Source organism: Solea senegalensis, linkage group LG1 (genome assembly GCF_019176455.1).
Source record: "Solea senegalensis isolate Sse05_10M linkage group LG1, IFAPA_SoseM_1, whole genome shotgun sequence".
Lineage (NCBI taxonomy): Eukaryota > Metazoa > Chordata > Actinopteri > Pleuronectiformes > Soleidae > Solea > Solea senegalensis.
The window spans coordinates 28,497,753-28,513,178 of NC_058021.1; the positions used below are offsets into that span (position 1 = coordinate 28,497,753).

At 39.7% G+C, this 15,426-nt stretch overlaps 1 protein-coding gene across 2 annotated transcripts in view; it reads right to left on the reverse strand.

Moving 5' to 3' along the window:
* LOC122781221 (phosphatidate phosphatase LPIN2-like) overlaps positions 1-15,022 on the reverse strand; it is a 25,962-nt gene extending 10,940 nt beyond the window's left edge. The window contains exons 1-15 of one of the 2 annotated variants that reach the window (XM_044044815.1): positions 14,973-15,022; positions 10,272-10,472; positions 9,192-9,287; positions 8,292-8,590; positions 7,971-8,087; positions 7,684-7,801; positions 7,053-7,515; positions 5,954-6,053; positions 4,903-5,090; positions 4,718-4,811; positions 4,552-4,621; positions 4,377-4,460; positions 3,857-3,936; positions 3,043-3,205; positions 2,808-2,956 (exon numbers count right to left, since the gene is read on the reverse strand). In XM_044044815.1, the coding sequence (XP_043900750.1) occupies positions 2,808-2,956; positions 3,043-3,205; positions 3,857-3,936; positions 4,377-4,460; positions 4,552-4,621; positions 4,718-4,811; positions 4,903-5,090; positions 5,954-6,053; positions 7,053-7,515; positions 7,684-7,801; positions 7,971-8,087; positions 8,292-8,590; positions 9,192-9,287; positions 10,272-10,463 (2,213 nt within the window). In that variant the 5' untranslated portion in view covers positions 10,464-10,472; positions 14,973-15,022. Of the gene's footprint in view, positions 1-2,807; positions 2,957-3,042; positions 3,206-3,856; positions 3,937-4,376; positions 4,461-4,551; positions 4,622-4,717; positions 4,812-4,902; positions 5,091-5,953; positions 6,054-7,052; positions 7,516-7,683; positions 7,802-7,970; positions 8,088-8,291; positions 8,591-9,191; positions 9,288-10,271; positions 10,473-11,479; positions 11,726-14,972 lie in introns of those variants that run through there. The other variant, XM_044044805.1, reaches the window with a different exon arrangement.
* Positions 15,023-15,426: the final 404 nt, after the last annotated feature.

Below are 15,426 nucleotides of genomic sequence, written 5' to 3' on the forward strand. Positions count from 1 at the left end.
TAAGTCAGTTTTTTTAAAAAAACAGATGCGTTGAAAACACACACCTTTACTGTGGAGCAGTGACGTCACATTAGCAGCGGCTAACCTGCTACTGGCCAGACTAGATAGTCATTCTGAACAGTTGTAATGGTCTATTGACATTTTTTGTTGAGGACATTCTCTGACGTTTTGGACAGTTCTTTGAGGACATGTGGAGAATTTATATTTGAACCATTGTGATGACATACTATAGTAGGAAAGTTCATATTAAATCGTGTGTTTGCTGCGGAGCAGTGACGTCACGTTAGCGTTAGCAGGTGTAATCTGAACACCTGTGGTCGGATGTGAACAGCAGGTGGGAACAGAGCGTCAACACAGAATCTAAGAAATGTGTGGGTCATTTTTAAGCAACAGTTACCACGTTTGTCCACATGTTTGTTCCCGTTGCTCCGTCCTCCTCCCGTTTCTCTCTGCGTAGAAGAATCTCCGCCTCCGACAAAGGAAGTGGAACATTCCAAATAGATCGACTCAGAGGGGAGGAGTGGAATGTACCAAGTCATGGAAAGTACACAAAGACTTTTAAATCAGTGTGTCTTTGTGCAGGAGCAGCTCCACCTGTAATTAATTAATTAACATCCATGTCCTCGCTGGACAAATAAAAGAAAAATGGCAGCTGAAATTGTTGTTATTTCAAAACATTTTTGCTAAAACAGAGAAAAAAAAACCACCGCCTGTAGGAAATGCTGCCACCTGCTGGACTGGATGTCAAATCAAATCAAAAGGGTCTTTATCGTCATGGTAACGTGCATCTTCCGTTGCCAAAGCACATATTTATCAACATTGTTCATACACTCTTATTTACACTATGTACAATATCTGTATAAACACACATATTATGAGTAGTAAATACAGGGAGTAGCTCTTCACTAGGTTAGCTGCTCTTCTCTCTTGTCCACTGGCTGTCCCTCAGTCGCTGGCAGATTGACACATATTGTGCTGCGAGCGTGGTGCATTTACTTTTCTCTCCCAGGACAAACTGTAATGCTGCTTTGTCTCGGATGCTTTCAAATTCAATGTATTGTTGGCTGAGGGCACTCCTCTCTATGTTGCTCTTTTGGCTTTGCAAGGCTTGGTGGTGATATGAGGTGGGGTCACTAGTTTGGAGGTGTTTATAGAATGATATGGCTCTTCTCTGGATGTCAATAAGGAGCAGGAACTGGCCCAGTTCAGCTCTGCATGCATTATTCTGTGTTTTTCTCTGGACTCTAAGAATGTATTTGCAGAATTCAAGCTTTCAATTTGATGTTTGTCCCAATTAGAAAAGTCCTGGTTTGTTAATGGACCTCATATTCCACTACCATATAATGCAATTGGTTGGATTACTGTTAATTTGATTACTGTAAAATTTTGAGCCAGATTGGGATTGGAATATTCATTTTAGTGGATTTACGTATTGCATTGGGCCCGTCTTGCTCTTTCTCTCAGCTGATTTATTGCAGCATTGAGGTTCCCTGTAGATGTCATTTTTAATCCTAGGTATGTGTATGTATTAGTGTGCTCTATGATGGTTGGGCCCAGCGTGAACTGGGGTCTGTTTCTCTCACTCTGAAACACCATGATCTTAGTTTTCTTCTTGTTGACTGTCAGAGCCCTGTCAAGTCTGACAGAATTGTTGAAGGTGATCTCGGAGCTGTTGTAGTCCCTCTTTAGAGTTGGACAGCAGGCAGAGACATTTGATCTCTGTGTTGTTCAGGATGAGGCCTGGAGTTGATGACTCATCTAACGTTTTTGCTATTTGATTTATGTAGATGTTGAAAAGTGTTGGGCTAAGACTATTTCCTTGCATTACTCCTCAGTTCTGGGAGTCTTCAATTTTGACTGCACACGTATTGTTAAGGTACATTGTTTTGATGATGTCGTAGGTTTTTCTGTAATAACTGGAGCGGGAGGCCCTCGTGCCAGATTGAGTCAAATTCTTTTTCAAAGTCTACAAAACAGTGTTATCATCTCTTGTGATATTTTGCTGTGATCACTTTTTTGTATTCCTCACAGCTCTCCATTAAAACAACCTGCTCCTCTTGGCTGAAATAAGCAGCTCGAGATTGCAGCTCAGGTCTACTCTTCATGTAATAACTGTCAGCACTGAACATCAGCATTGAATCATAACATAAGTTCTCATTTTCAATGATTATTAACGCTACTATTGTGATTTGAAGCCGTGTCAGTCTTGACTGTGCGTGATGGGGACCTCTGTTGGGGACTTGATGGGCAGGGAATGTAATTCGGGTAAAAGTTTTCCACAATGTGCATTCACTCATAATTATGTATGAAGTTCTCCCAAAACAACCAGCTGTTATAGTTTCACTTGACTAAAATAAATGTGAACCATACTTGGCTGTAGAAAGAGAACGGTAGCCTATAATAGTGTATGATAATAAGTATAATAATTTATTTTTACTTTATAATGCATGATAATAAGTTATCACGCGTTATTTTGAGGTTGTTACATGCCACTTCCGCCTCCGGTCTGTTCGCCGTCATATTAATAAATGAGGAATTTGCAAAAACCAAATTTGGGCCGTTATTTGGTTTTGTTTTTTTGTTTTTGCAAAAATGCTGAGAGCAAAATCCGTTTTTCCGTATTTGGTTCACTACAAAAAAGGAAAAGGGGGTGCTGTTTCCGTATTTTGGTTTGTCAGAAATACGGCTTATACTTTAGTACCGTGACCTTTTTATATATATGCGATAAAATACTATATTGTGTCAACATTTACAAACTTAAAAATGCCCGAGAATAAACTTGAATTAAGGTTTTAACTGTCCCGTACTTGGTGATGGTGCCATCGATGTCAGAGATGATAACTCTGTCGTCCCAGTTCCACAGGTAGATGGTGCCGACGCAGCGACATGTCCCCTGGTATTGAGTGGTTATGCTGAAGGTGACGTCATTGGGCCCCTCGCGCAGCTTTAGTCTGGCCTGTGAGAGACAGAGACCGAGTAAAAGCACACTCTCTGATATAGAGAGAAGGTAAAAGGTGCAGAATCGGTGCTGATTGTTCTTACTATCTGCTCAGACGACAGACGGAGGGATTTCTTGTAGGAGAGACAAGGCGCTGCTGTTGCTGCTGCGGCTTCAGTCTGCACACGCTCAGTCGGCTTCAGAGCAGGTGTGACGGCGTCAAACTCTTTCGTCTCTTCATCGCTGGACCATTCTGATGTTTTGTGCCTGTGGGGGAAAAGAACACAAGCTTTGGGAGGAGGAAGACAAACGATATCACGATGACGACAGGAGAGGAAATGCAAGTCCACCTGCAATGATTTCAAAGAAAATAGGTTTGAGGATAGACAATAATATGACAAAGAACTGACAAAGGCACTGGTTTATTTTACAGAACTATTTTATAATAAGTTACTGTAAACTGACATGCTATTTTATTGTAACTTCAGTTATGCCATATATTTCCTTAAATAATTTTTAATAAGACACCCAATGTGATTCAGTGTCAACCAAACACTGTAGATTTATTTACAGCCACCAGAGGGCAGCAGACTGTCTCATCTACTATTTTTAGATTTGAAACATGTTTTAGTTTTTAACTTTATTTTATTAAAGATGTCCATCAAGATCTCTATCACACAGTTACACCAGGAGCTGAACTATTTCAGAACATTTGTTTTGAATTTCCCTGTGTGTGTATGTGCAATTGTATTCTGGCTTTAGCACTGGCCTTGTCAGGACCAGAAGTCCTCATGGGAGCAAAACCTGGTCCTAATGAGACACAACCTAATTTCTGAGGACCAGGTTCTGTTTAGAGCTTGTGGTTAGATAACCAGTGTGTGTGTGCGTGTATAAATAAGAGGTTTATTAATGACTCACTGTGTTTCTGGAGCCTGGTGGGGGACAGGACTCTCTCCGCTCTGGGACTCCTGTCTCTCTAACTTGGACTCGGTTGAAGACTGAGGAGAAGATGAAATATTAGGTTTTAAAAAACATTAGTGCCATGACAAAGGAGCTCAGGTCTTTATGTCATGATGTAAATCCATATTTGTGTCTCATTTACAAGGCAAAGTTCAGCCAAGTTCACACTAACGCCCAGCTCAGGTACGTATCCAGAGCTTCAGTGATTTCCACACTTTCCATTAATGTTCTATGTAAACAGATCAACATTGGTCGCTTATAATTTGCATGAAACTACTTTCAAATCAGAGGCACCACTGTTGTACTATATCTCTCTTTTTGCATCTTCTTCCCCACTGGTGTACCCATGCTGTATTTCTGTTTAGGTTTCCATCACCTTCACCGGGTCCTACTCTCTGATTGGCTGTGGTGGCTGGAGTTGTTAAATGCTGGAAATCAGACGCGAGCCTGTGGAGGTTGTTGGTTGGTCGTCGTGTACCTGCTTCACGCTGCTCTTTCTCCAGAACCACCAGCGTCCAGACCTCTTTGGCATTTTCTCCTTCACCCAGGCCTCCTCTGTAGCCTGCAGATGAATATATAACGCACATGGAAACGTAATGTAAAGATGCAGGACACGATAAAATCAATAAAAATCACATTATACCAGAAAATACCTTTGGCAAGTTCTTCTGAAAAGCCTGCATGCTGAGTATCAACGGTGCAGCAAGTGTCCAGTTGTAATACCTGAGGAGGAAAAAAGTTTTTTGTTTTTAGCAGTAAAGTAAAGCACAAAAATGTATATAATATAAGTGCAGCCATTATTGGAGGAGGAAGACTCACCTGTTTGAAATCCTGACCACAAGGTTGGGGTTATCAATAATCGCAGGATTGTCTGCAAAGTCGTTGTAGTTGACAATGTGCTCCATGAACTTTTCTGGAATAAGTGGAACATAAAATCTGAGCATGTTACACAAGACGTTTTATTCTATTTTGCAAATAGATGATAATAAAAACTGATTGATTACCTTTGGAGATCTCAGAGTTCTCCCAGACGCCTCCGCACAGCGACAGTGTGACGTCAGGAAGGTCACCAGCAGAGTCAGACAGACACTCTGTGCCACTGTCTGCCGCGCCGCTGCTCACCGACTGCGGCGACTGGGATCCAGAGCACCGTCCTGACTTTACCCAGTGTTTGGGAACCTGCTCAGACTCACTGAACGCACACAGAGTAGGGTTTTACAACATTAAAAGGGATAGTTCAGATTTCTTCTGTATGAGGTCATCACTATCGCTGCCAGCAGGGACACAAGAAAGTAAAACTGATTTTAGCCAATTAAAAGGCTCACATAATAAAATCTATGCCTGAGTAGTATTTCACTAACTGGAAAGTGAAGTTTGCATTGCTTTGTATATCACTCACTCCCTTCACCATACAGAGGAAATCAGGATTTATTATCATGTGTGATACTGTGGCTTTGGTGTTTGGAATTACCTGACACAAACTTAACAAACAAGGCAGTAGTAAACCAGCGGCTCGTTTGTCTTTATGAGCTAAAACACTGACTTTCTCTATGGACTTTGGACTTTGTTTCGGAAGAGTGAGCAATTTACAGACTTGAGTTTCCAGCTAAAGAAAAAAGGAAAGCTGCAAAACAGCAAAATAAAGCGTCATAGTCGAGAAAAAAAGGCAGACATTTTATGAAATGAGCCTTTTGTGAAGTGACGTAAATCAGTTTTTCCTTGTGCCTCCTGGTATTCTGGTACTTGGTGCAGAGGAGAAACAACTCATACAACCACAATTCTAACAGCTCAACCTGAGTAAAACCATGGAGCCATGGAGTAAAAGCAGTTTTTTTTTAAAGTAATAAAGTAATTTAAAATTTAACACCATTCACTCTAGTGTCTGATTGTATTCTTCAGTTAAAGCTGCCCACAGTCACATCCTGAAGATGAATATGACCTGGACGACTGACATCTGTCACAGACATGTTCATTGTATTCTTAGTCAGTGCAGTGAAAATCAAGATATTAGTGGGGGGGGTGGGGGTTTGACCTCACAACTTCAGGGCTTTGTACCTTTTTGGGAAGTACAGAGCGGCAACATCAGGGTCGAGCGCTTTCAGATCATCCAGGTAAATGTCTTCAGGTCCCAGATGTTGGCTCCTCTTCCTCACATCTGAATGAAACAAAGACAGTAAGAGGACAACAGAGAATGTTCATCATCTTTCACTTCCTTTTCTTGAAACTTGAGAATGCAGAATATAATCCCAGACATCAAATATGAACTCAGGCCCAAACCACATCCTTCCTCTTCACATTCTCTCACATGAACTCGCTGTAGACAACCTCTATATGAAAGAAACTATACGGCACTAAAAACTAAAATTACATTCATTGTTAATTAGGAGGATTTGTTTTATCGTTTTCATGCACATTTTGTTGTTCTTTTGTTTTTTCACTGCAGGAAATGTAGGCACCTTTTTTCTGCCCCAACAATCTAAACCTTCACAAACAACATTTTGTTTTTCTTAGAAACCATTTTCATTGGAAACTGACACTGTCGAGGTGGGTGTGGATTAAAAAGGGGCGTGGCCACACAACATATGAAATTTATCCACTGGCTTAATTATCTATGTTGATACTATGTTGATATAAGATAAGAGCTAAAACTGGATCCTTTCAGCAGCTTTTAAAAGGGGAAAAGTATGTCCAGCAGGTGGCAGCATTTCCTATTTTCCGCTATTTTAGCAGAAAGTGACTATAATTTCACGTGCCATTCTTTTATTTGTTCAATTAGGACATGAACATTGATTAATTACAGGTGGAGCTGCTTCTGCACAAAGCTACACTGATTTGAAGGCCATGCGTTACTTGGTACATTCCACTCCTCCCCTCTGTGTCGATCTATTTAGAGTGTTCCACTTTTTCACCAAGTGGAACAGTTTGGTTCGGTACTGTCGGGATTTTTTTCTGCATTTCCATCAGGGATAGTACCAAAATAAACGGCCCTAACCATTCCATTTTTCGGTCTTCCCCTGGTAAGGGGAAGACCTGCTCAACTCCTGACATACTGTTTTCAGCTTTAGCTTAGTTTTGTTGTCACCGGTTGCGTTTATTCACACAAATGGTCCAGCAAAATGAGTACCTTTTAGAGGTTTAAGGGAAGTGGTGTTACCTCTCCTCTTGACGGGGGAGTCTGTGGGTTTGGAGGAGGAGGCTCCTGGTGTGGCGTCTCCTGTCATGTCGCTGCCTCCGCTGGCAGCAGAGCCGCAGTCTCTGCGGTTGGGTGGAGAAGACGTCCACCTGGCTTTACGCACAGTTTTCGTGTTGGGGGCGGAGTTATTAGAAAATGGCGCAGATGAACATTCATGGCACACTGAATGTGAAAGGTCTGGTTTGTCCTCACTCATGTTTGTATCATGTGACGAGGCTTTGGGGGCCAGTGGTTTGCAGCTGCACTGATTAAGTTTGTAGGTTCGAGGCTCTGGTTTGACAACGCTGTATATCAGATCTGTGTTCCTCTCTACTTCCCTGAACTCTTCCTCCATTGCTTCCGAGCTCAAGATGACCCTGAAATGTGTGTTCTCTGACGGGTTGATGGTCAACAACTTTGGCTCTGTTTTGTCCTTTCTGTTGACCTATATACAAGACAAGACAACAAAAAATACTATACAAGCATTCTTTTCCAAAAGCTCTTTTAGTAAAAAAAAAGAAGAGATATTTAAATGTGTACTTTCCATACAATCCCACAAAATTCGGTCATATCGTGAGTCTCAAATACCAAGAAGTTCAAATCTGAGCCGTACCCTGGTGGATTCTGGAAACTCCCCCCACGTCCACTGCATGTGGGACTCGGTCCTGAATGAGTTCCCCGCTGGCTTCACAATCAGCTCGGAGTCACTCTTGGGCTCGGACGTCTCTCTGCTGTAAGCAAACGCCACACTTTCAGTGTCAAGTTTGAGTCAGTTACAAAGGAGAGGTCTGTTTCATTTGGCCTGTCTGTTTTGATAAAGCAGATGGAGAATTGTGTATTGAGTCTCTGTGCTTGTATGAACTAGGTAAAACATTAAAAAGACAGAGTGGGCTTCCGTACCCAGTGCAGGGCGACCAGTCGCTGTCGGAGAAAGGGTAGCTGTCCCATTCAAGAGCAGTGAGAGGGGAATGTTGTCTGTTGTCCATGCTGCTGTTCACGATGGAGAGTGAAGACGCCCTGTAGACAGGAAATAGCGAAATGATGGGGCTGTTTCGTTTTGATTTCTGGGCCATACAGTGGCACATGTGGCTGGCACACATGTCCAAAAAACATGCAGAGGTGAACTGGATGTATAATTGTGCCAACCACACTTCAAATAAACCTGTACTACACCTTTAAGGAAACATTTTTAAAACAAACAAAGTGAGTGTGTCCGCTTACTGTCCACTGTGTGAATTGTGCTCGTCATCTGAACTGGGATCACACAGCTCCAGGTCCACACCTGCAGCTGAGCTGGTTTGCTCCTCCCTGCGTGGCTCAGCTTTATGCTTCTTCCTGCGCCTCTTCTTCTTCTTGCTGGCTGAGTTGGTGCACGGCTGCGTGTTAGCAGAGACCAGGTCGTCTGGACCTAGTGGCAGACCGGTCTCTCCTGATGATCCCCCACATCTGGACTCTCTGCTCCTGAACAAAGCCTCTTGTGTGGGGAGAGGTGAGGTCACCAGATGGGCAGGGATGACCTCCTGTATTTGGGGAAACACATTAATATGACTGATCTCTACTTGTAACACGTAAAATTACAAACCATTATTTTCATAATCGATTAGTCTGTCGATTTATTGTTTGGTCCATAAAGTAAACCTGGAATTGATGATGTTTTGTTTTGTCCACAAACCAAAAATTCAGTTTTAATGATTTCTTTGTTATATGGAGCAAAGACACCAGAAAATATTCACATTTAAGAAGCTGAAAAAAATCATAAAACTTGTTTTAAAACCGATTAATTGATTATAAAAATAGTTGACAATTAATGCAGTAATTGTTTCAGCCCTAATGAACTAAGACAATATTTCAATCAGCACAGTCAAACTATTAGATATTATCTTGTTTATACAGTTTACTGTAATACATTTTACAAATAAACTTTAAATCAAAGTCATATAAATGTGTGATACATCAGGAGATATATAATTATTTAATCAAGAACAACTTTAAAGACAAACATCTCCTTCCATGGCTACAGTGTCATCCGTATGCATCTGTAAATAAATGCTTTGCGATGCTTTGAACACTAGGGGCAGAGTCCACAGCTCCATTTTTATTGAACATTACAGAAAAACTCACATTGTGCTGCTCTGTCTCCTGAACAAAAAAGGCTTCTCCGTTGTCTCCGAGCTTCATGTGCAGCTCCACGGGCTCGCCGTTGATTTCTACGTCGATCTGCACAGAAAGTCAAACAACACAAACTCACCAGGTCACCGTGTTCTTTTCTGTTGCATTAACGACAGAAAGAAAGCAGCATATGCATGTCTACAATACGCTGAGAGGATTAAAAACATAAACAGTGCCACAGATTTACCTGAAGAATTAGAGCTAAGCCACAGAAGAAAAAAAACAGTGAACAGCTTGTTCTGAGGATTGATGTTTTTAGCACAGTATTAGACACAAACTGGGTTTTATCAGAACTCTGAAATGAACTGCATGGGTGAAAGTAGTTTACTAGAAATCAAGTCAGCAGTTGTGTACCTTGGCTGACCAACGGTTTCAGTCTACGCAATTGTTTTTAGACTTTGTCACAATGTATTGTCATATCTTCTACGTATTTAATTGTGACAAACAGGGTTGTGCTTTCTCAACAAAACTAGAGTGGATTTGATTGGAACATTTGTTTGTTGAACAGCTAAAAACATGGTCAACACGACCTTGACCTTTGACGACCCGAAGCAACAAAGGTGATTGAGGATTTTCATTAAGTTCTGAAGATTATAGCTTAACAAGTCAAAAACAAAAGTGTGTGAGGTCACAGCAACCTTGACCTTTGACCACTGGATTTCATGAGTCCAAGTCAGTGTTTGTGCCTCAACTATCATCCTCACAAGTTAACAAATTTGTCACAGTGACATTGACATTTTATCAGTTCATCCACAAGTCCAAGTGATCATTTGTTCCTAATTTGAGAGGGTTCCCTCTAGGGCTGAACAATTAATCGTATTTTTATCGAAATCACAACATGGCACAATATTTGTTAAAGCCAAAATGTGTGTCAAAATATAATTTTAGATGAATTATTGTTGCATTGTTGATTAGGGTTTGTCAAACCTGGAAATGTTCTAACACCAGAATGATTCAGTTTTAATGATTTCTGTCACATGGAGCAAATAAACCAGAAAATATCTCAATACAACAATAATGTGTTGCACTCACCACTTTCTCCTTGGAACGCAGGACACCGAGTTTTCCGAAGCGGACGTGGAATGGCGAGCACTGGAACGTGCCGTCAGGCTGCCGCACCACGATCACGTCGATGCAGCCTGACAGCGTGGCCTGATTTATCCCCTTGTAGAGCTCCTTCACTGTCACCAGCACCTGACCAGCCAGCTGCCCCACGTAGTTCATGGTGTCCACCTGTCCACAAAGACACCAAATCATCATACATACAGGTGACAATTCAGCTCAACATGCAACGGAATTGAACAACAAAATAAAACAATGCAGAACCTTCCAGTGCCTGCAGCATCTGCTCCTCTAGTTCCGAAAAGTCTGCAGTCTGGTCCCTAAACACAGCAGCTCTGTCCTATTTTCCACAAAAGAGTCCTGATCTGACTGAGGCTCTGAGCAACTGCAGACCAGAGAACAGTGGACACAGAAAAACCTTTCCGTCTCCACTAAGAACACACTTTAATAATGTCTATGATCTGTGCAAAACACACATTGAGACACAACTATAGCTGTAACTAACAATTATTTTCATTATCAATTAATTTGTCGATTTCTTTTTTTCAATCAATCGAGCAATTGTTTGGTCCAGAAAACGACCATCGGCCTATACCAAACCTGGAAATATTGACGTTCTCAAATGCCCTGTCCACAAAACCACAAATTATTCAGTTTTAATGAATTCTTCTGTATACGGAGCAAAGGAACCAAAAATATTCACATTGAAGAAGAAATAGAAAATCAGAAAGCCTGTTTTAATAATGTAAAAAACATCAAACCAATTTGGGCTGCAGCATTTATTCAATTAATCGATTATTCATCGGTTACTAAATTAATGGTCAACTATTTTGACCATCAATTCATTTTTTAAGTTTTTTTTTAATAATTAAACCAAGCTTCCTGATTTTTCAGCTTTTTAAATGTGAATATTTCTGGGACTCAAAAAATTCCTTGAATAATTCTTGATTTGAGAACATCATCATTTCCAGGTTTGGTAAAGACTGATTATGAACATTTTTTTTTGACATTTTATGGACCAAACAATTATTTGATTAATCGAGAAAACAATCGACAAATTACTCGATTATGAAAATAATCATTAGTTGCAGCTCTAAAAACATAGCATTTGCCTGCTCCAGGTTGTCATGCTGGAGGATTTGCCGCAGTAATCTCTGTGTAACAGCTCCCCTACTCACCAGAGTCCAGGAGGACTTGAGGTGCAGCCGCTGACCCTGCTGCTCCAGAGCCAGCGTCCCACAGACCTCCATGTCTCCCCAAACAGGATTTAACAGTAACAGGTAACCCAGGTCTGCACCAGCGTCCTCCTCATCCTCACTGTTCCTGATTCCTCCAGCCTCTCTAACCTCACAACACACCAGCTGCTCGCCCCCGAAAACTAACCCCCTTACATAACCTCTCTCTCGTAGTCTGGTGACCATTGCGACCTAATGGTACGGAGTGATAGCCAGAAAAGTTTGAATGTGTTTTCTCTAAAGCCATGGTTCTCAAAAATGTGGTACGTGCTCCACCAGTGGTACGCGAGCTTCCTCTGGTAGTACTTGGAGAAAAATCAGAAATACTGTTCTACTGAAACAAAATAACAAAAAAATAACAACAGGTTTTGCCATTTAAAAATGATAATCGTGACAATGAAGATAAAATCATAATAAAACAGTGCATTTGTGTGTTTGGACATCCCTGAGTAACAGGTTTGAAACAAAACTCGATAAAATACGAGGAGATTTGTGCATTCACACTTTCTAGACCCTGAGGATTCATGCTAGGATTTAGCATGTGTATCTGTTCTTGTTATAATTTAAGAGTTACAGGAATAGTTAAAAAAACACGAGTCTGAGATACTGAGGTTCAGTCTCACTGGAAACAAGTAAACAGATTTTAGTGTGCAAATTTGGTCATTATTGTCAGTGTTATTCCTGTGCCTCTGCTTTATTGAACTGACATTGATTAGTTATTATTAGTTAGTTATTATTTGTTTTGTGCATCCTTCTTCTGAAAATAGACTCTGCCAAGCAGAACGATCAGACCTGAGTGAGGGAGCGCTTGTGTGTGTACACCTGCAGCACAGGTACAGGCAGCGGAGAGATGTGTTCATGCGGAAACAGGAGATCCAAATGCCACTCGCTTTACTGAGCAACACAGAGAGAAAGAGAGCAGTGTGACACGGACACGCTGAATCAGCATCGAGTGAACTCATTTGACACAGATGACACAAAACAAATTTTACCTCACGGCTCACAGGAGTTGCTGATCCACTGCTGCCTCTGTCAGCGAGTTCAAATGTGTTTCAAATCCTTCATTTCGGATTTACTTCAACTTAATTGTCAAAATGTAATTTGCTGGCTTAACCCAAAACCCGTAAGGCATTTATTTAGGTGGTTTCACAAAGGAAAACTGTGAGGCCAGTGTTTAAAAAGTAGGTAATCCTTTAAAAATTCTAATTATTCATAATTGTGCTCAATCAAAGTCCAACGGTCTAAGAAGACTGGTCAAAGCCTTAAAAAACAAGTGACGAGGTGGATTTTGACTTGAGATTGCTTTGTCCACTTATGTGTGGAAAATGGTTGCAACTAGCTGAACCGATTAATTGATTATTAATCAATTACTAAATTAATCCACACCTATTTTGATAATCGATTAATCGGTTAAAAGCTTTTTTCATGATTAAAACAAGATTTCTGATTGTTTAAGCTTCTTAAATGTGAATATTTTCTTAATTTCTTTGCTCTGGATAACAAATAAATCATTAAAAGTGAATCATTTCGGTTTGTCCAGGTTTGACGAACACCGTTCAATATTTTTTAAGGTTTTGTGATATTTTATGGACCAAACAAATATATATGTATATATATATATATATATATATATATATATATATATATATATATATATATATGTATATATATATATATGTATATATATATATATATATACATACACACATATGTATATATATATACATATATGTATATACACACATATACATATATATGTACATATACATACATACGTGTATATGTATATTTTTTATATATATATACATATACATGCATATATATTCATATATATACATATATATGTATATACATATATACACCTAATGGGATAATTTCCAGTAGAATCAAGTGTCATATAAGAGGAAGAAAAGCATGAACCATTGATTAAAATAGTTGGTGGTGATTTTTCGGAATAAAGAATTGGCAAGATACAGAAGTGAGGTCACAGCTATAAGCATTTGTGGTCTCTATGGATACAGAACTATTACTCTGCTAAAATGAAATACAGTGTCGGGTCTTTGTTTTGTGCTGCATTACACATGACGACGAATCCAACACAACCAGTTCTCATCCGTGACCCACACCACTCTCTCTCTGTGACGGATGAGTGGATCTTAAGAAGGTGTTAATCCTGTTCACTGGATTAGGACTACAGTATAATCTAGCTCTCACTGTGTCTCTGTACATTTCTCCTGCTCACTGCGTCCAAGCGTCTGGCGAGATTTTGTGTGTCAGTCAGACGCAGCGTATCTTCACATTGAGGCTATTACATGATAAAAACGTTAAAATAAATCCATATGTTGTTTTGTGCCCTAGTATATAGATCATAATCTTTATGGACAAAAAAAACAAGTGAAATGTTTCACATATCTGAGGTAAAACATTCAAAGGTCTTTTATTAGCATATAGATGACAATATTGAAATTGAGGAACATTATATTACAATAACTGCCTCAGCTCACAAACTGTTTATATTTCATCTTAAATTCATATAATTTTTGTGTTCAATGTTGATTTAACATCATACTATATAAATAAAAGAGGGCAAACCCGTAGGCTACTGTTAGAACAGCTTAAATAAGTCAATATTTGACTCATACGTGTCAATGGAATAGAATACATTCTTTGTCACAGTACAAACCAGGCGGCAGCTTAAAAACACTAACAATAATTCATTAAAATCACAAAAAAAAATGCAATTAGCAATGAGAAATAAATGAGGGGAATCCACCAATAAGTCCATGATATAATATAAAAAGGTGGTAGAGCTTAAGTTTCTATCTATAAAGGGCTGGATGTGAATTGACAATTATATGGAAAACAATTAATTGAAAAGGAAACTAAAAGTTTGTGCATTCATCTAGAACACATTTTACTGAAGTTACAGTGCTTATGATCAATTATTATGACGATTGTGGTTGTTATTATCATCAGTTACATAAAATAACTGAAAGCTTTTGACAGTTGTATGCAAAAAAAAGTGTTGGATGTAAAACGTGTACATGTCTCATGCCTGTTACAATATAAATACATAAAGACAACCACAACATCCGGTGCTGATAAAATGCCAAAAAAAAAGTGTCTTAAATTCACCTGTAGATGACGTCAATGTCAACGTATACAACCTATGATGATGCGTTCAGGGACACTTAACAGTCAAACGTCAGAAAGAAGACAGGAAACGCAGCTAAAAGTGTCACATTAACAGTTGTTTCTCATGAGAAGACACGCGAATGTGTCTGAGTGTCACTGCCATTCACATACATGACAGAATGTAAGAGTGAAGACATGAGCCGTTAAAAGAGTCCTGATGGAGGACATAGGAAACACGACAGAGGACATTGACGAGCACGGATGTAATACAGTTTTATTTATACGATAAATGATGACTTACCAGTAGCAGCGGCAGCAGCGGTGTCTCCTTCCTTCTCTTCTCGCTTCTAAACCTTGTCGAGTCTTTTTTTTCCTGCTGCTGCTGTTTGAAGCCACCGCGTCACGTGACCGTGCACCGCTCAGGCTGCACGTGATCAAGTCCACAGCAGCAGGAGAACATATAGAGACTAATTCGTCAAGTTTGATTTTATCTTTTTTATTTGTGAAGCATTCGTCTCTCAAATGAACGGAAGAGGATAAGTGCCACATGTAAAAAAAAATAAACATTTTAAAAATAAAACGAAAAAAATAAAAATATTTTGTTTCCAAATTATTTCAATGTGCCCTTAGTCATCTCCTGTAAAAATTAAATGTGTTCCTGCACACATTAAATGAGATCAAAATGTTGTTAACGTAGCCACAAATTGGGGAAGATGAGCCGTTTCCCTTATGGCGAGTTGAACAATACAACCGGC